We start from the raw sequence: 26,234 nt of genomic DNA, 5'->3' as shown, positions 1-26,234 counted from the left end.
TTCCAAACCTAAGTGGTCTCTCAAGGCAAGCCCATAAACGAATACGTTTTGTTCCTTTATGACAAGAAGTAAGTGTGAGAACGTTCTCATGAAATGAAAGGGATTGGAAAGTGAGTGCTTTCAATTGTGACACCACCTGTTTATCTCATTGGAAGATGATGGTCATTTGGGGAGGGGGTGTAGGGGATGAAAGGACCCGAAATATATGAGCCTTGTGGTCTTAGGAGATGGAGGCCAGCAGCAGAGCCTCAGCCTCTGTGTACCAACTGTGGCCTGGCCAGTTCAGCTTCTTTAGACTGCTTGATTTATTCTTCATTGCTGTTTTCACGTGGCCTGTGCTTCTCTGCAGAGGCCTTGGGGAGTCTCTCCAATCATGATTTTCAAAAATAGTTCTTCAAAGGGTGCAGTGTTCTTAGAAAAAGATGCACTCAGGGCCACATGTTTCCAGCTGAGTTTGGGTTGACATGATTGAGGTTTGTAAAAAGCATCTGAGAAAACCAGAAAAATGCCATCAGCCAGACAAGAAAATGCTTCCAGCGGGTTCCCATAGCTCTGAGAAGGAGAACCCAGAGCCTTTTCCATGGGAATCCCGCAGCCTTGGAATTCACTTCCTGTTCTGACATGGAACCCTCAGAAGTATTTATATCTTCTCCGAATGGGGTTTCCAGATCCTGGGATGGAATGAGGATCTGGCTGGGGTTGGTAGGAGGAACCTGCCTGACCTGGGAAGGCAGGAAGTGGAGGCATTGTGTGTCGGACAAGCCTGTCTCCTTCCTGGCCCCAACCCCACAAAGCACCGAAATAGGGGATTCCTTACAGCCAGAGTCCTGAAACCACACGTGGAAACTGTGTACAGGAAGACACGTTGGGAAAGGGAATTCTGAGATCAGAGCCCTCAACGGTATTATAAAATCCCTAATTTTATAGCTCACTCTTTAGGCCCGGACTTTGATCATTTTAAGCACTTCAAATTGGCTCTTTAATTTTGCTCATTTCCTTTACCGCTCAGCACGGAATCAACCAGTCTCTGGCCTGTGTCCAATGACCCCTGCTTCAAGGTTAAAGATTTGCTACTTCTAACACCTGATGATTTCCATCTTCATCTTAATTGTATTAAATGAGTCCCATGCAGATACATATGCCCATTTTCTACTCGTTTTTATAAGGCAGGGGAACCGCAGAATATATTCAAGTAGTTGCCAGAGAACAAGCCATCCAGATGAGAATGACAGCCATTCTGTGCCCACATCCAGCCTCGAAGCGTGGAAGCCCTTGTGGGGGAGGGTATTTCAAAATGTGGGTACATCAAGAGGTACCTGTGGGCGGACCGCTCAGGGACTTATAACAGACCAGTCAGAGGGACGAAGGCCTTCAGCTGGCCTTCCTCTTCGCTGGATGAGCCCCTGCTGGCTGCCTGGGCTGGTGGCCTCCCTGAACTGCCTGGTATCGTCACAGACATTAGCACGTTTTGTGTTTTGCTGCCCTTGGCTTTCTGAATGGCTTTTTCTATGTCACTTTGACATGTTCATTGACTAGAAGACCCCGCTGGGCTCTCTCAGTCAGCTCCCACCCATCAGGCTCATTCACTGTTGGGTCACTGGACTTCTCAGAACAGGCAGCAACCCCTCAGGTCAATGCCGAGTCAGAGTTAGCTGCTGGGCAGATCCTCGGCTGGTCTGTCCAAGTGACATCTGTTGGTTCTGTGATGGGGCCGTGACTCCCCAGGGGCCTGAGCCTGAGTCCTTAGATGTGTGCTTTTTGCCCTGGGCTTGTTTGCCGACAGAGGACCAGAGCAAACCATCTGATAATGCAGGCTAGGTCTCTGGACCATCTCACGAGTCCACTAGAGTGGGTTCCTGGTGGGGGCATTTCTGGGCTAAAGGGTAAGTCCACCTGTCATTCTGCTGGGCTTCACCAGCACTCCCTACCTTGCAAGCTGTGTGGGCTTTTTCTTTTAATAAGTAAGGTAAGTCCATTTGTATTCATGGAACGACTGATGTTTCGTGCCAACTTTGTCATAAATTTGTAATCTTTTTGGTCATTTGTTCATCTCTAAGATATGTATTCATTACTTTTTGTTTATAATTTTCTCCTAGTTTTTATTAATAAGAAGGTTTGGGTCCTTGTTCTAGTGGTTACACTTGTACTTGTGCCTTTTTAAAATTGAAGTGTAATTAATTTTCAATGTTGTGGTAGTTTCAAGTATACAGCAAAGTGATTCAGTTTTATATGTTGGTGCGTATGTATATATATGCATGCACTTTTCAGTTATGTGTGTATGCATGCATGCATGCTAAGTCACTTCAGTCATGTCTGACTCTTTGTGACCCTATGGACTGTAGCCCACCGAGCTCATCAGCCCATGGGGATTCTCCAGGCGAGAATACTGGAATGGGCTGCCATACCCTCCTCCAGGGCATCTTCCCCACCCAGGGATCGAACCTGTGTCTCCTGCGTCTTCTGCATTGCAGGTGGATTCTTCAGCCAGTGAGCCACTGGGGAAGCCCCTTTATAAGATGCTGAGTATAGTTCCCTGTGTTATACAGTAGGTTTTCAGTAGTGTGTATCTGTTCATTCCAAACACCTAATTTATCTCTCCCTTTGTACTTGCACCTTTTTGAATGTCCTCAGTCCCTGGTCTGAGAGCAGCTGAAGGGATCAGAGAGGCTGGGAACCAGAAGGCTGTTCTGGGAGTCTTTACCGCTGTCGCTCCACATTCTTGCTTTCCTTGTAGGCACATGGCAGGACTGTTCATCCCTCCACTTTGACAGCCTGCCATGGTCACTGCAATGAGCAATTGGAAGGCTTGGGAGTGGGAGCCCTGATGGGCCATACAGTCTCTGCACCCTTTCTCCTAAACTCTGGGGTCATGGAAGCAGAGGCCAAGGTGGTGCCTCCAGGGGTTCTTTGATGAGCAAAGCCCCATGGGCTGGCTCTGGGCGTGCACCTTGTGCTGCGCCCGCCTGGGAAGGGGCTTCCAGGGCTGCTTCTGACTCAGTAGGTCAGAGGTGAGGGCTGAGGCTCTGCTCCGTATAAGGCTCAGGTGTGGTCAGTGCTGGCCTTCACAGCTCACAGGTTTTGTAGCGAGGTGCTGAGTCACAAAAATTTGTTTTTGTTCTTTTTTTTTTTTTTTTTTTACACTGTAACCTAGCTTAGTAGTTCTCAAAGTGTGGTTCCTGAAATAGAAGCCTCAGTACCACCACCTGGGAGAAATGTACACTTCCGGCTCCTCTTTGTATCTACTGAGTTGGAAGCACTGGAGCTGGGCTGCCCCAGATAATGGATTTCAGCAAGGTCTCCCTGTGGCCCTGAAGCATGCTACCACTAACTGGGCCAATCCAGACTCCTACCTCGGTAGGTGGGCTCCAATCAGTTATGACTTGGGTTTAGTTCTGAGTACCAACACATCTAAAAAGCAGTGGCTTGAGAATGGAAGAGTTTATTTTTGTTGTAAAAGAAATACAGGAGTGGACAGTCTGGGGCAGGTATGGGAGGCCCACAGTGTCCTCAGAAGCTCAAGTGTCTGTCTTTCTGCTCCACAGTCCTTCAGGTGTGACCCTCATTATGATGCTTGTAGAATAGTTGCCAGGATTCCAGCCATCACGTCCACATCCATAGTGAATACCAGGTGAACATTCCCTCTTGAGACCCTGCCAGAAGTTCTTCCAAAGGACTTCTGCTTATCTCTCACTGGCCAGAGCAGTAGCCTACCAGAGCAAGATGTGGTTTTTCGCTAGGCCTGTTATCACCTTGAACAAAATGACGATTCTCTAAGTAAGAAAAAATATAAGAATGGATATTGAGTAGGCAACCAACTGAGTCTACCAGAGATGGTGGGAACTTGAGGTCATCAGTGATAATGTTCAAGACATGGATAGAGCAACATGAATTGAAAGAGTTGTTGGATGTCGTCAGAGAGTGGGAGGTTTTAATTTACTGGTTCAGAGGAGAGGAAGCTTTGGGTATGGGGACGTTTCAGGTATGGGATGTGGTGTAGGAGTAGGGACTGGAGTGGAGGTGATGTCATTGGTTATAGGAGTGGATGTGATGGTGGTCATTTGTTGTAGGAAGGGCTGGAGTGGAGGTGATGTCATTGGTTATAGGAGTGGACGTGATGTCATTGGTTGTAGGAAGGGCTGGAGTGGAGGTGATGCTCATGGGTTACAGGAATGGTGGGCTACAGGGAGGTAGTAGTCATTGGCTGTAGGAGTGGAAGTGATGTCATTGGTTATAGGAGTGGACGTGTTGTCATTGGTTGTAGGAAGGGCTGGAGTGGAGGCGATGTCATTGGTTATAGGAGTGGAGGTGATGTCATTGGTTCAGAGGGAGTTGGAGTGGAAGTGATGGTTGTAGGAGGGGCTGGAGTCTCTTGACATGAGATCAGAATTTTGCTCTTTTCACTGCTGCTTCCCAGGTTCTCTGTCTACATCAGTACCTGGTACATAGTAGGCAGTCTGTGGATAGTTGCTGAAGATAAGGAGGTCAAGCAATTTCTTTGAAAGAGCAGGTAGTGGTGTAAAAGTCTGACCTGGAAGCTCCTCCCCCTCCCCACACACACAGGTGGCTCTGAGTGGGCACTTTCCTCTGCAGGAGCCTTAACCAAGATTCTTCTCTCCTGCTTCCATTGACACCACGAAGTGCAGTCTGAGTTTTAAATCAGTTTCTAGGGTCTAGTGTTACCTGCTTGGTAATGCTCAGAGCTCCCAAGCAAAGCAAGGCGAGGAGGAGAGATGAAAGCTGCCAGAATTATCAAGCAAAATGGAAAGGTGGCCATCAATGGCAATACCTCCTCCCAAACAACGGTATTAGTGAGCCCCTGCTTTTATGCACCACTGGTGTGGCAGAGGGTGATCCTGTCTAGGTATAAGCTACATCCAAAATGGATGTAGGGAATGGCAGGGAAACAGTCATGTGTTATTTCACTAGAAATGTGCTACACCTCCCTGAGAAAACCACTGTGAAGATTTTTGTGAGTGACAGATTGTCAATGATTTCTACTTTTTCTTTTTTTAAAAAATTAATTTATTTTAATAGGAGGCTAATTACTTTACAATATTGTAGTGTTTTTTGCCAAACATCGACATGAATCAGCCATGGGCGCACATGTGTTCCCCATCTTGAACCCCCCTTCCACCTCCCTTCGCATCCCATCCCTCAGGGTCATCCCAGTGCACCAGCCCCGAGCACCCTGTCTCATGCATCTAACCTGGACCGGCGATCCACTTCACATATGATAATATACATGTTTCAACGCTACCCTTTCAAATCATCCCACCCTCGCCTTCTCCCACAGAGTCCAAAAGACTGTTCTTTTCAGTATTTCAAATTTGGCAGTGATTATGGCTTTTATGTTAGCATTCACGTGTTGGCTTAAAACTCAACATTCAGAAAACAAAGACCATGGCATCTGGTCCCATCACTTCATGGGAAATAGATGGGGAAACAGTGGAAACAGTGTCAGACTTTATTTTGGGGGCTCTAAAATCACTGCAGATGGTGACTGCAGCCATGAAATCAAAAGACACTTACTCCTTGGAAGAAAAGTTATGACCAACCTAGATAGCATATTGAAAAGCAGAGACATTACTTTGCCAACTAAGGTCTGTCTAGTCAAGGCTATGGTTTTTCCAGTGGTCATGTATGGATGTGAGAGTTGGACTGTGAAGAAGGCTGAGCACTGAAGAATTGATGCTTTTGAACTGTGGTGTTGGAGAAGACTCTTGAGAGTCCTTTGGACTGCAAGGAGATCCAACCAGTCCATTCTGAAGGAGATCAGACCTGGGATTTCTTTGGAAGGAAGGATGCTAAATCTGAAACTCCAGTACTTTGGCCACCTCATGCGAAGAGTTGACTCATTGGAAAAGACTGATGCTGGGAGGGATTGGGGGCAGGAGGAGAAGGGGACGACAGAGGATGAGATGGCTGGATGGCATCACTGACTCAATGGATGTGAATCTGAGTGAACTCTGGGAGTTGGTGATGGACAGGGAGGCCTGGCGTGCTTTGATTCATGGAGTCGCAAAGAGTCGGACATGACTGAGCAACTGAACTGATGGCTTTTATAATTTAGAATTTTTTTAAAAAGGAAATATCCCTTACTGAAAAAAAAATCATCTCTTCAAATAGTCGTCTCTGGAAACTTTAACCACAAATTTTGATAAAAGGTTAAAATGCTCTTTTCCTGTGCTTTGAGAATCTAATTCATGCTTTGGGATAAAGAATTATGGGACTGTCGATCATCTGGGACTCCTTCCTCAGTGTCAGGTAGAAAGGTGTGATCTAATCAGTGAGTGGAATGTCCGTCTTATCACCTGCAAGAGAGTCCAGGTAATCCTTTTATTAGACAATAGGCAGGTGTGTGTGTGTTCACGTGTGCATATGTACGTATGTGTGTGTATGTATGTATATATTTTTGACTTCCAAATATGTATATGTGTTTAGATTTTTGTTCCATAGTCTTAAGACTCAAGGATTACGACATAATTGGAAAAACAGCTCTGTCCAGCGACCCAGTGACTGTTCTAGACACTGTCTTTGGGACAGAATAATCTGCACGGCTCTTTGCAGTAAATGCATGCCTGACCCTTTATATGAGCACTGGGTGCGGACTCCACACATGCCATCTCTTTTTAAATTCAAGTATAATTAATTTATAATGTTGTGTTAGTTTCGGGTGCACGGCACAGTGGTTGCATATATAATTCTTTTTCAGATTATTTTCCCTTGTAGGTTTTCACAAAATATTGAATAGTGGTCCCTGTGCTATAATAGGTCATTTTTAGTTACGTATTTTCTATATAGTAGTATTTATTGGTTAATCTCAAACTCCTAATTTATACCTCTCCCCCTTTCCCCTTTGGTAACCATGAATTTATTTTCATCGTCAGTAGGTTGCTTTCTGTTATGTAAGTCAGCTCATCTGTATCTTATTTTTAGACCCCACTTGTAAGCAGTATCATATGTTGTTTGTCTTTGTCTGATTTGCTCACTGTGATAATCCATAGGTCCATCCATGTTGCTGCAAATGGTATTTTTCTTTTTTTATGACCGAGTAGTATGCCATTGTGTGTGTGTGTGTGTGTGTGTGTGTGTGTGTTTGACCCATTTATCTGTCAGTGGACACTGAGGTCACTTCTATGCATTGGCTATTGTAAATAGAGCTGCTATGGATATAGGAGGTGGATGTATCTTTTTGAAGTATAGCTTTGTCTGGATATACGCCCAGGAGTGGGATTGCAGGATCATATGGTAACTCTATTTTTAGTTTTTTAAGAAACTGCCATACTGTTTTTCACCAAGGCTGTAGCCCACATGGTTTCTTGAAACTTGACCCTAGAACAATAAAAATAACCATAGTGCCTCTTCCCCCTTTCCCTCTGAATCCAGAGTTCTTCCACTCCCAGGACTTGACTATTTTTGTCTTAACACCATATTGACATCTTAACATTGCTTAGCACCCCCCTAATCTGCTCTGGGTCCCGAAAAGGGAAGGCTCCTTTCAGAGGGCTGTAGCTGCTGCCATCGCTTTGCCCAAGTCGGTTTTATTTCTTGGTCGTCACCCCTCCCCAGTTTGTCTCCTTCTTTAGAGAGAAATGTTTATGCTTACAGTAGGAGAAACCTGTTTACTGTCTAGGAAGGGCTGGCATGGACAGGAAGCCTGGTTTCCTGACAAAGAAAGGACCCACTCGGGCGTTTCCGCTGGCCCAGCTGCCTTTGGTCGCCCCTCCATCCTTGCCGTCTGACCTTCAGGTTGCTGTCTGTTCCCCTGATTTCTTCTCTTTCCTCTTCCCGGAGGCGCCAGCTCCAGCTCTGCTCCTGCCGTGTGGCTGGGCTTTGGGACTTGCAGGTCCGAGCACAGCTTCCCCTCCTGACCCTCTCCTCTCCTCTCTTCTCCGCCAGGAGCTGTTTATTCCATTTGCTCCTTCCCCCACCCTACCCCCTTTCCCCTCTCTCTGACTCCCCGCCTGGGTTGCAGCATCTCTGCATAGAAATTTAACAGAAATGTGCTGAAATAATTACCGGTTACCGGCTGATTTTAAACAGAAGTCTGGATCGGGCGGGAGACAGGGTACCACATGGACACCCCTTTCCACATGAGGAAATCAACTTTTCAACTGCTGCCGGAAGGTGAAGCCTTGGTCGGTTAAAAAGCAGAGAACATACCCACCAGCTTTGTCCATCGTAAAAGCTTTTGCTTTGCTGGCTGTCTTGCTTGTTTCTCTGTGGGTCATGAACAAGCTCTTTTATTTCATCTTCTGTGTACCGTAATTGCAGATGGTTTGAGGATTTCTGTCCTGTTGAATGGGGGAAATATCATGCTAACCATACCTGCTGGAGAAATTGGGTCTGTTCTGAGCACCCAGGGTTACTGCCTCTTCCTCTTCAGCGATCTCCGCATCCATCTCCGCATTGGCATGGTTTGAGCTGAGAGTGCCTGGCCGTCCCCTGAGCGGCAGCCTCCTGTGTCCCTGTGCTGGAATGTGCTGTGCTAAGTGGCTGCAGTCGTGTCTGACTCCACGTGACCCCATGGACTATAGCCCACCAGCTTCCTCTGTCCATGGAGTTCTCTAGGCAAGAATACTGGAGCGGGTTGCCGTTTCATTCTCTGGGGGATCTTCCCAACCCAGGGATCAAACCTGTATCTCATACATCTCCTGCACTGGCAGACAGGTTCCTTATTTTGAATGAAAGGTACAATGACCTTTCATTGTCCAAGGTACAATTCCTTATTTTGAAAACTGACAAAGAGAAGAATTAAGCACAATATTCTGGATAACAAAGTGGATGAGGTGTGACTTTAAAGACAAATCCCAGACAAAATATACAGAAGGAAGAATCAAATTAGAAAATCATCTTTTTGCTTATTCCTCTTACCTCGTCATCCTCATTGTGACCCCACCTGGGGTGAGGGACAGCAAAATCCTGCCCAAAGTAAGAAGGGTCTGTGATTCACCCCCTGGAACCATCCAGCATAGTCTTCCATTTGATGGCTGCACAGTCCTACCCAGCTCACTTCTTTGATTTACTGTGAAACACAGGGATGGAGTTTGCTGCAGGTTGGCCCACAGGTGAGGCAGGAAGGTCAGACAGGTCAACTAAGGACAAAATGTGGATGCATGAGCTTTAAAAAGGTGGTAACAGGTGGAGAGCAGTCGGGTGAGTCAGGGTAGTGGCAGATAGCATCAGATTTTTAGGAGAGCCTAAGACCCCCCTGTAGGTGAGTTTAGAAGCTGGTATTTATTTTGATAACCCAGAAATATCAACATAAGCTTGTTACTGTATTTCTAAGGGAATCTGTTGTATGGTGGTCTAACGTGTGAGGGGAGAAAATATCACCTCCCGAAACAGTAAAATGTGGAAGAAAATGTGGCCATGGCTTCAAGGAAGCCTGTTTCGCTTAGAAATGTCTCTTTGGTTAATTGGCCAGCTTCGGTCTGGTTTCAGAGGCTGGAAAGTGCACAGAACTGAGACACAAACCTTACAGAAGATCTTTCTAGAGAACTGCTTCAGCTTTGATACCAGAATTTATCTGTCTGGAAATAGATTATTCTAATATGTGTTCTCTAGATGCGTTTCCCTGCCTTGGGCTGTCAAGGTTCCAACAGCGATGCTCTCTAAGCCTGTGTGTGATGTTTATGGTTTTTTGGCTCGTCCCTTGAGATTCCATTGATGGAGTCTGGCGGCCGTGCTGGTCTTCCCCCGCTCCCAACCTCACTGTGCTCTGCCACCCCTTAGCAAACACCCTGCCCTGGCTCATTTCCTACTGTGAGCCAAAGGGCCACAGTTACTAGAATTGTGTGCCAACCAGGGAGCTATGGCTCAACAGGGGCTCATCTGAGAACACGAAAGATTATGTATCACCTTAATACTTGGAAAGAAGTGAAATTTCTTCTTCTATCAAATTGGTTCATTATGGCACTTGCCAGCCGGTGGAGGCCAAGCATCTTGAGGCTCAGGCAGCTTTTCCGCTTTTTGTACTAAGGATTGTGTGCCCCAGTGGTACCCTTGCCTGGCCCAGATTCAAGTATCTTCTTGATGCTGTGTTGGCAAGGTCCCCACTGTCCTCCCCACCCCCCTCCCACCCTAAAGCTGGGGCAGCTCGGGACCCTTGTTTTAGCACAGAGAGGTGCCCTGCTGGCATCCAGCCCTGGGGTCTGCAGGTGGACATGGTGAGTCAGGAACAAAATCTGGCACAACCCACTCCCCTGAGCGTCCTGCTGTCTGCTGGCCCTGCCTGACACCCCGACTGTGGCCAGCCCCTTGTTTGCAGAGGCTCTTCTTCCCCAGAATCACATCCCATCAAGTCTCAGGGCAGTGATGGCCCAGCAAGTCTGCTGGACTCTCTTCTCCTGAAAGCTTTTTCCTAGTAGATGCTCTAACATATTTACCTTAAAACAGCTGGCTTTGGCTTGCTATTCAGATTTTCCATATTGAAAATATACTGTCTGTAGATACCTACGCAGGTGGGAACATTGTAGATGAAAGTGGTGAATCAGGCAGCTCGAAATTTAGGCAGGTGGTTCTGTCTAAACAAGTATGATCCAGAAGAGGCTCAGGTAGAAACGATGAAGCCCAAGAAAGTTTCTGCTTAATCTGTGAGGGTTCATGGGTGCTCTGATATCTTTGACTATAAATAATAATGCATTTCACAACAAATAAAGAGCTTTAGCAGAACCCCGGTAAGCACTGTGTAATGGTCCAAGGAGGACTTAACTGATCTAAAGATAAGAGTTTAACACATTATTGACTGGAGACATATTAATACATCTTTATTACTCAAATGTTATTGACTGGGGACTTATCAATATGTTTTTAGAGAGTGATGCAATTAACATCACTGTGCAAAACTGTTAGAGCTTAAAATTTAGAGCTCCTTATACAACTTATGGTTGTTGTTATCATTCACATTTTGTTCCCTTAGATCTTTGTTCCAACCTTGTGTATATTATAAACACAAGTTTATTACTACAGAATTTTCAAAAGTGACACATCACAAAATTGTGAGTGAAGAAGAATATTTTCAGGGAGTTTTTTGCAGATACTTTCTCTGATGTCCGAGTGACATATACCTTAATGTCTCAGAAGATGCTACTTCTTGAGAATATAATTCCGATGCAGATGGTGTGAATACTCAGTTCAGTTCAGTTCAGTCACTCAGTTGTGTCCGACTCTTTGCGACCCCATGAATCGCAGCACGCCAGGCCTCCCTGTCCATCACCAACTCCCAGAGTTCACTTAGATTCATGTCCATCGAGTCAGTGATGCCATCCAGCCATCTCATCCTCTGTCGTCCCCTTCTCCTCCTGCCCCCAATCCCTCCCAGCATCAGTCTTTTCCAATGAGTCACCTCTTCGCATGAGGTGGCCAAAGTACTGGAGTTTCAGATTTAGCATCATTCCCTCCAAAGAAATCCCAGGGCTGATCTCCTTCAGAATGGACTCATTGGATCTCCTTGCAGTCCAAGGGACTCTCAAGAGTCTTCTCCAACACCACAGTTCAAAAGCATCAATTCTTCAGTGCTCAGCCTTCTTCACAGTCCAACTCTCACATCCATACATGACCACAGGAAAAACCATAGCCTTGACTAGACGGACCTTTGTTGGCAAAGTAATGTCTCTGTTTTTGAATATGCTATCTAGGTGTGAATACTAGACCTTAACAAAAAGACAAAAAAAAAAAAAAAAAAAAAAACCTTAGTGATTGATTCTGATACAGAAAGTGAAAACAAAGCTCGCATTACTAGAGAAGACTTCACAGGTGTGTTGTGTATAACTGTTGACTGCAATAACCTGCAAAGTGTTAGTAAAATAACAGAATTAATTTTTGGCCAGCCAAAGTAAAAAAATGCTGGGCACGATTTTTATATTAACCGGGGGATTTTTGTGTTAGCTCCTGCAAAGCTTCCCCAGTCAAATATAATAGAAGGAATCCATGACTGTTAGACAGGTTTTTTGGTTGGCTTCAGTTTACCTCCTAGAGCCCAGCCCAGCTCTGGGTAGGTGAGCTTGCTGGATAGTTGAGGGTAGTGTGTTTTAGAGAAGGGAATGGAGCGGGGTGTTACTGTTGAAAGGAAACCTGCAGGGCCAAGCCCCTTCAGGCCTCAGGCTCAGGAAGCATGCTTTGAGTTCCACTTCAAGGAACAGAAATGCCTGGGAGAAGCTGCTGTTTGATTCAGCTTCTCCTACGAAGGGCAGAGCCTTTGGAGGCAACAGGTCTTCATGAGGGTGATGTAGTTTTAAATCTGAGCCATGAATAGACAACTCTTAAGTCCAGTCTGATTGCAGAGTGTATGAGAAAAATAAGACCTTGTTTCCTGGCGTGGGCCCCACCAGGGGATCATTTCACGGCTGATGGTTGTGCTTCTCAGAATCCACAAAAAGGCCTGATCAATATGTTGTCAGGAAAGTTTTTCTTTGACTACACATTTTTCTTTTTCCCAGTTCACCATCTGCGTTCTACTTCGAGGAATTTGTTTTAACTCTTTCAAGTCACAGTTGGAACATCTGACTTGTACATAATCACTCACATGAGAATTTACATTAAATCAGATAGAAAGTGAGAAAATTAATTAATAGGTAAGTAGGTAGGTGTGGGATAGGTAGTTAGACCTCCATTAGTCTGTAAATAGTCCATTAATTTAAAGAATCTGATGTCAGGATGGAACTAGCGGACTGGGACTGCATCACTGATGATTTGATTTTTGATTGTTTAGAAGAACTGATAAAAGGAAGCCACAGAGAAAGAAGAACTACTTTAGGACTTTTCCACTTACCATCTGAGCCACAGGGAAGCCCATGGTATTTTATACTTAAACAGAACTGACGGCTTTTGAAATACTTAGTTGTAAAGATTTCTCTGTATAAATTAGCCAAGTCCAACTTTGCTGTAAGAGCCATTTTTGTTGCTCAGCCAGTAAGTCATGTCTGACTCTTTGTGACCCCATGGACTACAGCATGCCAGGCTCCTCCACTATCTCCCAGAGTTTGCTCAGATTTATGTCCATTGAGTCGGTGATGCCATCTAACCATCTCATCTTCTGCTGCTCCTCTCCTTTTACCTTCAATCTTTCCCAGCATCAAGGTCTTTTCCAATGAGTCGGCTCTTCATATTAGGTGGCCAAAGTATTGGAGCTTCATCTTCAGCATCAGTGCTTCTGATGAATATTTAGGGTTGATTTCCTTTAGGATTCACCGGTTTGATCTCCTTGCAGTCCAAAAGACTCTCAAGAGTCTTCTCCAGCATCTCAATTCAAAAGCATCAATTCTTTGGCACTCAGCCTTCTTTATGGTCCAACTCTCACAAGACTACTGGAAAAACCATAGCTTTGACTATACGGACCTTTGTTGGCAAAGTGATATCTCTGCTTTTTAATACGTTGTCTAGGTTTGCCATAGCTTTCCTTCCAAGGAGCAGGCATCTGTTAATTTCATGGCTGCATATCCTTCTCCAGATGACAAGGTCAGCAATGACCACCGTTTGTGGGGACACTCACGTTCCAGGCAGGAGGACCCAGGGGCCCTTCCCTTGTTCGTGGAAGCAGGCATACCGGCTCCACCCCCTGATGCCTCTCCTGCCTTGGTCCCACAGCCAGGAGGCCCACCGGGGGGACCCCTGGGTTCTGTCTCCCTGCCCCGCCAACCTCACCACCATTCACCTGTCCTCACTGACCACGGTGCCCAGACTCAGAGAAGACAGGGCTGGAGCTGATTGCAGACAACTGGCATTTTAAGAGATGTCACTGTTCTAATCAGCGCCTGGTAGTCATGGACTCATTTCCTTTTTGTGTATAAAACATCTCAGAAAATATGGCCTGAGTCTTCCAAGAATCTTGACTATGCCAGTGGTTCCCAGGACCTTTTTCATCTGCCCCTGGATGCCGGAGGTCTGCATGCACCCCACTGGCAGCTGTGCCTGTCTCCATTTTGGGGGCCTCAGCACTGGGAAGAGATGACACCTGGTGAGGAGTCTCCGCTGTATTTAAAGTGAATAACTTTAAACCGTTTATAGAGTACAGACTTCCCTGGAGGTCCAGTGGTTAAGACTGTGCTTCCGCTGCAGGCGAGCAGGTTCAGCCCCGGCTCAGGGAACAAGGATTCCACATACTATGTGGTGCGGCCAAATTAAAAAGAAAAAGTGTAAATATTCTAAAAGAAGAAGAAGAAAACAAAAGGAGTACAAAATCAGCAAAGAGGAAAAGAGAGTCTCTCTCCCACCCCCGGTTCCCGGTCCCGTGTTGCCCTCTCCTGGTCCCAGGGTCTTCTGGGTCCTTCCAGAGATATTCTGAGCAAATAGGCATGGACTCAGGAGGCAGGTCTGACACACTGTCCACTCTTTGCTCACTCGATAATGCATTTATAGATGATTCCATGACTACACAAGAGCACGTGCCTCGTTCTTTTTCACGGCTGCAAAGTACAAGGTGCTGTAACTTACTTAACAGGCCCCTACTGATAAATATAAAGTGGTTTGCAGACCTTTGATATGACATTGTGGCAACGAGCAACGCGCTGTACGTGTTTTAGACCCACTGCTGCTTTAGACAGGAGCACCAGCGCCTGATGAGTTAGCTCCTGCCTCCACACTTGCCACGGGACATACATAGCGTCACTGTTTATGGAATCATAATGATAACAAACATTTATTACATGCTCAGTAGTATCAGCACTGCACAAAATACCTTACCTGGATCATTCTTTTATTATAGTGTTGCCTAGATTTTAACATTTAGTATTTATATAAATAATATATATATGTTATTTACTATATCAATTATGATATAAATATATTGCTTATTATTTAAGTAGGTGAATTTATTAATAAAACTGAATATGATAATAAAATTAGACACATAATATTTAATATTCTTGCCTTGTTATACTGTCAACCTCAATTTTATAGTTGAGGTGGGAACTGAACCCAGGTATCTGGCCCCAGAGGCAGTGTGCTAAACCGCCTGCTCAATTATCTACCGTCCAGAAGGGCTTCCGGGCTCTTAAGTACACCAGGGAGCATGGTCACTTGAGGGCTTTATACATGATAGCAGTGTCTGTGGAAGGCTCCTGAGAGGACCCCGCGGACGTCTGGCCAGGACTGGTGACCACGTGTGTTGTTGCGGCTGGGGGAGCATATGGTCTAGGGCATCAGTGACTCCCGTATCCATCCCCCCCGCCATCTCCCCCCACCCCGCTCACCCCACGCAGCCTTCTCCATCTGCACCCCAGGCTGCAGTCCATCTGCTTGTCTCTGGGAGAGCCTGGAGTGCAGAAGTCAGTACTTCAGATGTGGGCTCATCAGATGTTTGAGCACAACTCTCATTTTATTTTTAGTAGAACCAAACGTATTTTCTGGAAGCAGCGAGAAGCAACAAGAAGGAGCACGTGACATTGTGTCTGCTCCCCCCGTGGAATGGAAGCTGGTTAGAGACCCCCTTCCTGATGGTTCTAGCTCTCCAAGCAACAGCTCTCAGTCTAGTGACCTCTCTGAACCCGCAGAGAGTCAGCAGCAGCGCCTCCCAAAACCCAAGGTCCCTTTACCAGGGTTCCTTTGCCCCTTCCAAGATCTGTGCGCATCTCCGCAGGAAGAACACGGTGTTCAGATAGAAAGAGAGGCCCCGGAAGGTAAGGAGCAAGGGAGGCAGGGATGAGATGGTTCTTCCTTGATCTTCACGGGGAACACAGTGCAGGGTCTTGCTGGGCCCTGCTTCACCCCAGCTTCCCTTGTGATGCTGCCCTATCCATCCATGTGCGCCACGAGGGAAGCAAGCCCAGCAGGTCTAAATGGTGGGCGAGTCTGCCTCGAAGGCAGGGAGAAGGCAGCATTGCCCAGGTCAGGAATTCCCAGCCCTGCTGCACACAAGGCCGCTTCCAGGTGCAGCTCTCGGGCTGAGTCAGGGAAACTTTGAGATGCTGGTGTGGCTGCCCCGAAGGCAGCAGGCCCACCAGTCTGACAATGGTCCTCGGGAGCTGACCAGCTGGGCTAATGGCTGAGGGGGTGCTTGTACCACGTGTACCAGGCACTCAACAGGCATGAGGGCCCTGATCTCACAGTGTCTTTGAGATAGGCCCCCGTCTCAGCCTCTCTAGAGGCTGAATTCAAACTAGACCATCCTTTCTCTAAAGGCCAAGGGGCTGACCTCAACTAATATTGCAGAAAGTATTGATATATTAAAAACCATTTAGGAATAAAATAGTAAAAAAGATATCTGGTGCCCAGTTATATCAGAGAAAAATTTAGATTTCCAATCATTCTATAAAAATGTCCCCAAAGAGCTATAGCTAAGGACAGAAAGAAAACTATTAGATTCTAAAGCTTTGGATTGGAAATGTTAAAGTATTTATGGTAATTGATGAAAATAATTTTTCTGGGAACACAAGTGAATCTCTAGCTTGTTATTCACTAATAAATGAAAGAAGCATGTATTGAATGCCCACTGTCTACCATGAGAGAAGCACTTATTAAACACCTACTGTGTGTCAGGCATGGTGCTCAGGGCTTCCTGCCCGCCAGGTGCTTGCAGTCCTGTGCCAGAGTCACGGTGGTCATAACCGTGCCTGGGTGACCTGTCAGGAAGCTGAGGATGCCCCAGGTGATACAAGCTGGGGCTGCACAGAGACATCTTCCTCAAGGAAGTGCTTCTGAGGAAGAAAAATCAGACCCCAAGCGTGGAGGGAAAGGCACACGGGAAGCAGAGAGTGGATGGAAAGAGCAGGGCTGATGTGGGATCTGGGGGACCACCGTGTGGGGGTGGGGAGGAGGCCTGCAAGAACCCAAGGACCCTAATGGGTTAGCCTGGAGGGTCCTTATAAACCCACTAAGGGGTCTGGACTGGAGGCTGGGCCAAGTCCTTGGAGGAGACCTAACTAGATGTCCTCTGAAGGCGGGTGTCTCCTGGACTATGCGGAGGATGGATGGGAGAGGTCCAAGCTGGGGGCGGGGAGACGGTGCTGAGACTGGCCAGACCTAGTACAGAGCACGTCACTGTGGAGGCCTGGCCGCCTAGAGAAGGTAGTGGATGGAGCTGTGCTGTGAGCACTGAGGAAGACGGGCATGTCGGCACTGCTCTTGGGATCTCTGGATCTGGCAGTGGGGAGCATGGGAGGACCTCTGGCTTCCCTGAGTATGGGCTGAGCTAGAATAAAGGTTCACATGGTATGGAAGCAGTGTGGTAGAAAGTGGAATTAACTCTGGCTGGAGGGCTAGGGACAAATATCTCAGCTAGGAATCAGTCCTGAAGCAGGAATGGGGAGCAATAGGGAAAGATCTAGAAAGAATAGGAACAAATGCTTAGAAGAACAAGAATGAGTCGTGAACTTCTAAGTAGCATGTTGTTGGCAAAGAATTGAAATTGGTACCTGGTGGGCAACATCCATCGTGAACGAGCTGTGAGGCGTCCGGTGTGCTTGTAGAGCTGGTCAGTAGGGTCGTTAGTGGGCCTTGGGAGAATAGAGGATGGCTGGTCCAGACCAGAGAGGATCTGGGTGTGATGGCGGAGGTTATACTGGGGGGTCAGTTAGGGGGTCCATGGGACCATGGAGTTGCATCCTGTGGTCACATGAGCCTCAAAATGACCACCTCTCCCCACCCAGCAGAACCAGCAGCTCCAGCGCACCTGGGCTGGCAGTCTGGCGAGGCTCAGGGTGAATATGATGTGGTCCAGCCCTCCAGAAGGTCCCAGGCCTGTGGGGTTGGAGCATCCTGTGATGGGCCCACTGACGCTGCTGATGTGTGCAGTGCGTTCCACGGCGGGCACGCAGAGGAGGCAGGACGGGGTGTGCCTGGGGAGGGGGCCTGGCTTCCTGAAAACTCTGGGCTCAGCCTGAAGGTAGGAGGTCACCAGGTGGTGGGATCAAAGGGGTTTCGTGGACATGGGAGGGCGTGTGGGTGAGGAGAAAGGAGAACGTGGTTGGGTTTCAGACCACAGAGGGCTGGTGGGGCTGCAGTTGGGGGGATGTGTGATGGGGGAGAGGGGAGTTCAGACGGGAAGAGTGGCCTGGGACAGACACTGTGTTCCCCGCGGAGCACTTGGTCAGTAAGTGGTCAGGGAATCCGTACGAATCCCCCCCTCTCAGCACCCCAAAGATGACTCTGCCCCAAGTGCTGTGACATCGGCTCAAGCCCTGACCTTTTCCACCAAAGGGTGTCAGAACAGCCCCAGGATGGGGCTAAACCCAGTGCTGAGACACAGAGTCCCAATTATGAATGTCAAGCCAGTGCTGGTCTCTAGTAGATTAAGGGGCAGGATAAATAATTGAACACCATTCCTCTGTCTTACATCGTTAGTGTAGCAAACATAAGATAAATTAATTCACGGTCCCCAAACAAGCCAACTGTATTAATTGCACAGGACACACTTAATATGAAGTGCAAAATAGAGGACGTTTCTTTGCCTTGGCTGCAAAAGCACTTTTGCCAAGGGAATACCTGCGTGGCATAGCCAGTCTCAAGTCTGGCTGTCCACAGACATGCCTCCCTGAGACCAGGGCACCCGGGGGTCTGTGATGGGGCGTGATCTCGTCGGCTTAACGAGGCCCATTAATAACCCACTGGCATTTCCATTTTCCAAATTGTCTTCTGTGTCTAATGGTGTTGAAAAGCCAGGAGAAAAGCGCCTGGTGCCCTCTAAATGGAATTCTAAATCTTCTCTCCCAGGGGATTACACGTGCTGTGACTTGGTTGTTAAAATAAAGGAATGCAAGGAGAGTGAGCACCCCACCAACCCCGAGTCCAAGCCAGCACCCACCGAGCCAGCACCCCCCGAGGACCCAGAGACCCACGTCCTGCCAGAAGACTGTTCCGAGAGCCAGCAAGGACCCGAAAGCTCCCTGACCTTGCAGGTAAGGCAAGGTCCGGCTTGACTCCCACCATACATTCTGGCTCGATTCCCGCCAAGGGGAGGCTTCCCAGGGAGCCCATGGGCACACGGCCTCACTGCTTCTGGAGATCTGACTCTACTTCCTGGCAGCTATGTGACTCTGGGCAGGTCCCGTAACCTCCCTGGACCTCTTTCCCACCATGTGAGGAAGGAGATGGTGCTATCTGCCCCGGCTAGGTTGGGGATCGCTTGTCATCGATGGTGACTGTGATTGGAGCAAGGAGAGTCAGCATGTGTGGAGAACTTTCTGGGGCCTAGACAAGGAAAGGGTCACTCCTGTGAGGTGGGAGTCTGTCCCCACAACCCTGCCTTCAGATAAGCATGTTAAGCCTTTGAAAGATGAAGGTAGTCCCAAGGTCATGGGGGCTTGAGTTAGAGGATATGGAAGCTTTCATTTTGTGTCTTTGCCCAATTGTAGAAGTGACATGAACACATTTTTTTAAAGTGCAAAAAATACACGGATATAAAGATTAGAAGGACAAACAACCCGGAGAAGGCTAGCCATGCCTCCTGGGAGACACGGGTGTTGTAAACCACCCTGCAGATGGGTTGAGGGCTCCACCCCCATACCCCGGGTGGAGGGATGGGGATCATCCTTCCCATCATCCCGGGATCCATTGGGAGAGTCGCTGGTGACCCTGAAGCCACCAGGGCCTCCAGCCTTGGGACAGACAGCTGGGGCAGCAGCCACACGGGGCCCCATGGGCGGTTCCAGGGGCTGTCTCCCCAGGCCCCGGGACCCGGGCTGGTACCTTGGAGGCCAAGCGACCAGGAGACTCCTTTCCTGGCACAACATCTAGGGGCATATCCATGACGCAGATGGAGCCCACACCACCCTCTGCCTGGAGCCTGTGAGCTCCCCGGGGGCTGGGAGAGGAATGGGGCTGAGGGTATTTCTGCTACGGCTGCAGCTCTGGGGGGCCTGTGCTGAGCCCCTGCCATGTGCAGAGCTGGGGCTCTGGCTGTGCAGGGTACAAAGGGGAGGAGACACAGCCTGTGCCATCCAGGAGCTCGTGGCTCCTGGGGAGAAATGTATCTGCCTTCCAGAATCGTGCAGGGATTCTTAGATGACAGATGCACCAAAGCAGTTGAGGTCAGTGTCTAGCACAGAGCAGGACATATCAGTTGTGGTCATTCTTCTTCAGTAAACCTATGTGGGGAGCTTTGTTCACGCATGGAGTCGGGGATGCAGAGAGAGATGAGGCTGAAGAGAAAGCACGGGGATTCTGACCTCTATGGAGTCTGCAGAACCATTTTGCGAAGAAAAAGCTCTCCTGCCAGCCCTGACTTCCTGAGGGGAGAAGCTGGTTCCGTTTGCTAGGATTACTGTTTCTCCTGGAAAGATACACGAGTCATGCTGGGAGAATGATCTCGTTCTGAGCTTCCAGAAGGCATCCAGCCCCTGGCAGAAGCAGGTGACTCCTAAGGCTTGCATTCCGTTCCCACCAATATCACCTTGGAATATGGCAATTTGGGGTGTTCAGATTTTCATCTGTTGGAGATGAATGAATTGTCAGGTGGAAGGAGAAATGGGAAGAGATGTACCTTTGATGCTGGTAACTCAGTCATGCTACAGGGGGGCCCTTAGTGCTAACTGATACCTGCATCATCAACAGGTCTGTGGCCATCTGTCTGTAAGGGGTTGGAAGAAAATTAGGGCGTGCTCTTGCACTGTACTTTTGATTAGCCTCTTGACCAAATCAGATGGATTCATTGCCTTTCCGAGTCACTCCTCTTAAAAAGTTTCGGGAGCTCCCCAGTGGTTAGGACCCTGTGGTTCAAATGCAGGGGGCATGGGTTTGATCCCTGGTCGGGGAACAAAGATTCTGCCTACCTCTCAGTGTGACCAAGAAATAAAAGATAAATACATGAATACATAAGCAGGCATACCTTAGTAAAATGTTTTCTTGCCTCCTCTAGGAGGCCCTGGAAGTCCGCAAGCCTCAGTTCATTTCTCGCTCACAAGAACGTCTGAAGAAGCTGGAGCACATGGTTCAGCAGAGAAAAGCCCAGCGGAAGGAGACCCTGGCTCCAAAGCAGAGTCTCCTTCCTGTCCGCGCCCACAAGAAGCAGGTCACCATCCCCCACCCTCTCAGCGGTAAGCTGCAGCTGGCTCGGGAGGGCCGGTGAGATGTGGGACCCCAGGGCTGGGGCCCTCGTCCAAACCGATGGTCCCAACGGTGCTCCTGACATGTGCAGGACTGGTGTTCACTGAAGTGCCTAAACCTCAGGGTCACACAGCTTGCCCTGGGAACCTGCCCGTCTTGAGAGGTGATCCGCAGACCCTGAATTCAGCAGAAATAGCTGGGGATACACATTCCCCATTTCAGCTGGGAAAGAAGCGCTATGGCAGCCAGGGTAGCTGGTTCAAATTCTTGGCTCCAGATACTCCAATAACAGATACTCCAAGAGCTCCGCTTTGCCCTTGATAGATTGCAAAACCGGTCTCAGGGCGAGAGGGCTGACTCCAGTTTGTCTACATCGACATTCATCATCGCAAACCCCCTTTCCTGCTGCGAGCTCAGCGTCGGGCTGGACAGCTTTGGGAGCCCTGGGAGGCGGGTGTCACATGGACCCTGTGAGGGTGGTGCTCCTGGATTCCCTGGAGAAGGCGTTATCCGGAACCTTCTCTGGGCCAGACCCTATGCAGGGAGCCGGGGAGAGCTTGGTGAGCAAGGCTGGCCTCCGTCCTTTTGTTCATGGAGCTTATAAACAGACTATTAAACCAGAAAGAATAACAAGAAGAGACAAGGGCAAGAATGGGGACATGGGAGCATATTCTGATGGCCTGCCAACCCAAATCTTAAAATCTGGAGGCCTGGGGAAACCTCTGTTTTATTTCTTTGGATAGAGGAACAAGATCTTCCTAGCAAAATGTTCTGGGCCCCAGGAGGTGAAATCATTGGTCTGATTCTGAATAAAAGTCCTCTGGGGAAATAACCGTAGTCAATAAAATGCAGCTTAGCAAATATTACCAGGATCTTACAGAGTGGCTGGGGGACAGCAGGCATTGGAATAGGATTACTGTTAAACACAGGCAGGCTGAGTCCCACTCTGCCCACCCGCCCCCTACAACCCAGAGCTCTTCTGGGGGAGTCATCCAAGACCTCAGCAAGGGCACACTTGAACGCATCCTTTCCACGGTGAAGGATCTGGCGGGACACCTGCTGCTCAGCCCTGGTGACCCTTCCCAGGATGCTAAGGGAAGGAAATCAGCAAAATATATGTTCAAAGACTTTCCCTGCCTGGAAATGTGTCTCACGTCGGCGTTTGAAGCTGATTGGCAGATATGGGCTATGTGGGTGTGTTCTCTGGAGGCTCCTTAGTTTCTGGCTCAACAGAGAGCAATCTGGGTTCTGGTGTAGATATATCAAGTTGGCAAGAGGGACCAAGTGTCAGCCACAGCTGGGGGTCCCCCCCCCCAGGGCCTTCAGAGTCCAGGCTTGTCCTGGGGAGGGCTGCCAGGATGCCCGTGGTGCCTGAGGTGTGAGGGCCACTTGGCCTCAACAGTTTTGAAGATGCTGCTTGATGAAGATGGTTAGATAAGCGAATGTGTTCTCAACAAATATGAAAGTGTCGCATTAGAGCTCAAAATATGTATACACAAAAAATGGGGTCTAACAGGCTTCCTTTTCAGTCAGCTCCCATCACTTTGTGTAGGAAAAAATGGAGACTCATGAATGTTTGGGAACTCGTTAGGCATGAGACCATTCATCCTTGTCCCCTGGGCCAGCTGCCCTCCAGCCGTGCCATACCGAGGGCCCCAATGGCCTGGAATATCACCATCTCAAATGTCAGAGGGAGGCTGCCTTGTCCCGTGTATTCATTTCCTAGGGCTGCTATAAGAAATGGCCTGAGGCTGGGTGGCTCAAGGAACAGAAATCGATTCTCTCACAGTCTCGAGGCCAGAAGTCCAAAATCCAGGTCTCCCCTGGAGTGATTTCTCCTGGAGGCACAGAGAAGACCCGTGCTCTGCCTCTCTTCCGGCTCTGGGAGCTTCTGGCAACTTCTGGCATTTCTTGGTTTACAGTTGCATCATTCTGTTCCCCACCTCCACCCCCCTTGCGTCTGTGTCCAAATTCCCTCCTCTCACAAGGACCCCAGTCATCAGATCATGTCCACCTCCACCCAGCCTGACCGCGTTTTAACTTGCACATACCTGCACGGATCCGATTTCTAAATCAAGTCATAGGGACAGGGGAGGAAACATACCTTTGGTGGGGGAGACAGTTTTTACTCTCCTCCAAGGGTGATGTTTTGCCCCAAAACAGATATTACCCTCACATGTTCACATTCCTTTGACTGAAAAATCTTAAAATCATGTATAATAATAAAAGATGATGAGACCCAGCCAATAGTTTTAAATAACTGAGGCACCTTTTTATTTACCCAGTTCCAAGACAGTCCTGATGTCTAGAGTGCTCTGAGAGGGCTCCGGCACACGATTTTACGGCTGCTCTTCTGATCCCCGCGGTATTTATGGCTGATGAGAGGTTTACCCTCGTGTTTGTTTGTGTTAGGCCGGCCCACTCAGACAAGTTCTGAAACCAGAGCCTCGTGTGAGCTCTGGACAAGCGCAGGAGTGCTTAAGGCCCCATTAAGCATGTCTACAGGCCGTGTCTCGTCTTCAGCCTGTCTGCTGGCAAGATGATAAAAGCGAGATGCAGATGCTTTTCTTACATGCTAAATTAGTTAATAAATCATATGCGTGAACGAGCTCCCGCTACAGTGTCAAGGCGTCTGATAGAAGGAAGACTTGAATTGCTATTCGAGCTGGGTTAGCTGCCTCTGATCATGGCCCTCCTGGCACAGACCTGAGGGGTTCAGGTGGGGCCCTTAGCAGCTGACAGAAGCCCCATTGAGCACGGGCTGGGGGCAAAGCGTGCTCCGGACGTCAAGGGCAGTTACAGCGAGGGCCAGCGGGCCAGCTCTGCTTCCTGTTGGCCAGTGAGTCCCGGGCAGTCTCTAAGGGACAGGGGCAGTGACACGTGTGTGGGCACACGTGTGTACATGCACGTGTATGTGAGCGTTCACTAGGCTCCTGTGTGGAGACGGGGGATTTTCACGACCAGCTGGGACCCGAGAAAGTCCAGGAAGTAGCATTATAAAGGTCCTGCCGGCAGCCCCAGTCTGTTTTGACTCACTCATCATCTATGGCTTGCATTCCCAAAGCTCACAAATATGTGGCCTCTTTCTTGCCTTGTCTGGGAGCCTCCTGGGCCCCCTGGGCTTGGCTCTAGCAGTGGCATAAGAAGCATCTTCCTCCATCTCTCAGCAAACTTTTCTTGAGGACTCACTCTGTGCTGGGCACAGTCCCTGGTCCTTGGACCTCTTCACCTCTGGGGGAATGCCCCCAGGTAAAAAAGGCAGTGATCTTGGGATTTGCTAAGTGCCTTGGAAGGGGGTTGCCATGGCAACCCACAGGCTGGCCTTGCTCCCGCCGTGGGATATGGCCCTGATGGAGGAGACCTGGTACTGAGAAGAGACCCTGCAGCTGGGTCGTGGTCCAGGATGGGGAGGGTGGGGTGTGCTGGGGGACAATGTGGAAGCTGCACAGGGAGGGGTCGCCGAGTGCTCAGGTCAGCTGTGGCTGGACTGTAGATGGGGGTGGGGAGCAAAGGGAGAGATGGGGGCGCCAGAGAGGAGTCCAAAGGGGCCACCAGGCATGGTATATGCTGCTTCCAGTGTTCTCCTCATTCTGTGATCAAAGCTGAGGCTACGTAGCTCCAGGCAGGACATGATGAAGGCCGGCTAGGGCAGGGCAGTGAACACGGAAGGGTGACAGATGCAGAGGTTCTTGGGTGATGGAATTAGTGGAATGTGGTGACTGCCAACTCACCAAGAGGAGATGAGCCTTGAGGAAGTTGGGGAGGAGGCTGGGAGGCCGGCCTAGCTCTCAATCCCTGAGATGCCAACCCTTTAACCAGTGGGTCTCTGTCTCCTTCCCCAGTCGGAGCTTTGCCTGCCCCCTGTCCCTAGAGTGACCTGGGGCTGTAGGCGGGGTTTCCCCTTTGTTTCTGCTCAGCTACCTGGGTCCCAGGGGTGCAGGCTGGTCCTGTTCGAGGGCTGGCTGTAATCTGGTGACCAGTGTTTCAGAACCAGTCCTTGCTCTGCCCTGCAGGACGCATTGGGGGTGGGACGGGCTGAAAGCACGTGGGAAGCACCAGCACAGTACCCACAGGTGGCAGGCGTTTAGCACCTGCGCTTAGTAGGTGGTACAGCTCCGATGCTTTGACCGGATGCAAAGGGCCGACTCACTGGAAAAGACCCTGATGCTGAACAAGACTGAAGGCAAAGGGAGAAGAGGACGGCAGAGGATGAGATGGTTGGATGGCATCACCAACTCAATGAGTGTGAATTTGAGCCAACTCCGGGAGATAGTGAAGGACAGAGGAGCCTGATATCCTTCAGGCCATGAAGTTGCAGAGTTGGACACGACTGAGCGACTGAGCAACAACCACAGCGTCACCCACAGGTAGAGGGGCTTGGCCTTTGTCTCCTGGGGACCAGTCTGTGGCTTTGTCCAGCCCTAGCTTGGCTCCCCCAGCCGAGCCCTCCCCATCTCCAGCTTTCAAGCCTCCCTGGATCCTACCCAGACCCTGCATCCCAGACCCCTCCCAGCCTGACTGACACCCCCACCTCTTTTCCCAGTTGGTCTGACAGGCTGTCCTTCCTTACCCCTGGGAGCATGTGCCATCGGCACCCCCAAACTGCCTGATAGAATTTTGTCTGTCCCTCTTCTCTGCCCTGCAGTGGCCTGCCTAACCTCCCTAGCCCAGCTTAAGCCCAGCCTCAGTCTCAATCTCTCACCTCCAAGGCTCTTGCCGCTGATTCCTGTCACCATGTGGTGACTTTGGCTGTGACGTCGAGTCCTTCACTCATGTGAATCTCTGTCACTCCCTGTATTCATGCCACAGCTGGTCAGAAAGCCAGGCATGCTGAAACAGCCCCAGGTCGGCCTGCCTCCATCTCAGTTTCTTTCCCCTGACAATTGGAGTTGTCCTCATGGCTCTTTCTGATGGTCTCCTAACCCATGAATGTGTAGGAAATCCATCAGGAAGATGGTTTCAGGAAGGCCTTTCTTCCAGGAAGCCCTCCCTGACTATCCATCCAGTCTCCACCTCCCCACCTCTGCTACTGGAAAACTCCCATCTCTTGTATCTCTCTTAGACGCCCTACCTCCTTACCTTTCCTCTTTGGATTATAGTCCTGTGAGTATGCCAGCAAAATCTTCCTGGACTCTAAGTGCCCGTGGGGGCACACTACACCAAGTCACCCTGACAAGCTCTGCTGCATGTAGCAAAGCCAAGCAACTTAATCTGAACTGCATTATCCACACTTTCCAAATGCAGCCATTCAAATC

General features: G+C 49.0%; 1 protein-coding gene across 7 annotated transcripts in view; it reads left to right on the top strand.

Annotated features, from left to right (window-relative positions):
* C26H10orf90 (chromosome 26 C10orf90 homolog) overlaps positions 1 to 26,234 on the top strand; it is a 392,111-nt gene that overhangs the window by 349,367 nt on the left and 16,510 nt on the right. For 4 of the 7 annotated variants that reach the window (XM_070781080.1, XM_070781082.1, XM_070781086.1 and 1 more), the window contains 3 exons: positions 15,327 to 15,617; positions 18,649 to 18,833; positions 20,792 to 20,969. In XM_070781080.1, the coding sequence (XP_070637181.1) occupies positions 15,327 to 15,617; positions 18,649 to 18,833; positions 20,792 to 20,969 (654 nt within the window). The remainder of the gene's footprint in view (positions 1 to 15,326; positions 15,618 to 18,648; positions 18,834 to 20,791; positions 20,970 to 26,234) is intronic. The other 3 variants (XM_070781083.1, XM_070781085.1, XM_070781081.1) reach the window with 2 other exon arrangements.

Source organism: Bos indicus, chromosome 26 (assembly GCF_029378745.1).
Source record: "Bos indicus isolate NIAB-ARS_2022 breed Sahiwal x Tharparkar chromosome 26, NIAB-ARS_B.indTharparkar_mat_pri_1.0, whole genome shotgun sequence".
NCBI classification, from domain to species: domain Eukaryota; kingdom Metazoa; phylum Chordata; class Mammalia; order Artiodactyla; family Bovidae; genus Bos; species Bos indicus.
Note: the sequence above shows the minus strand (reverse complement) of the source record. Positions and strands in the feature narration are given on the sequence as shown.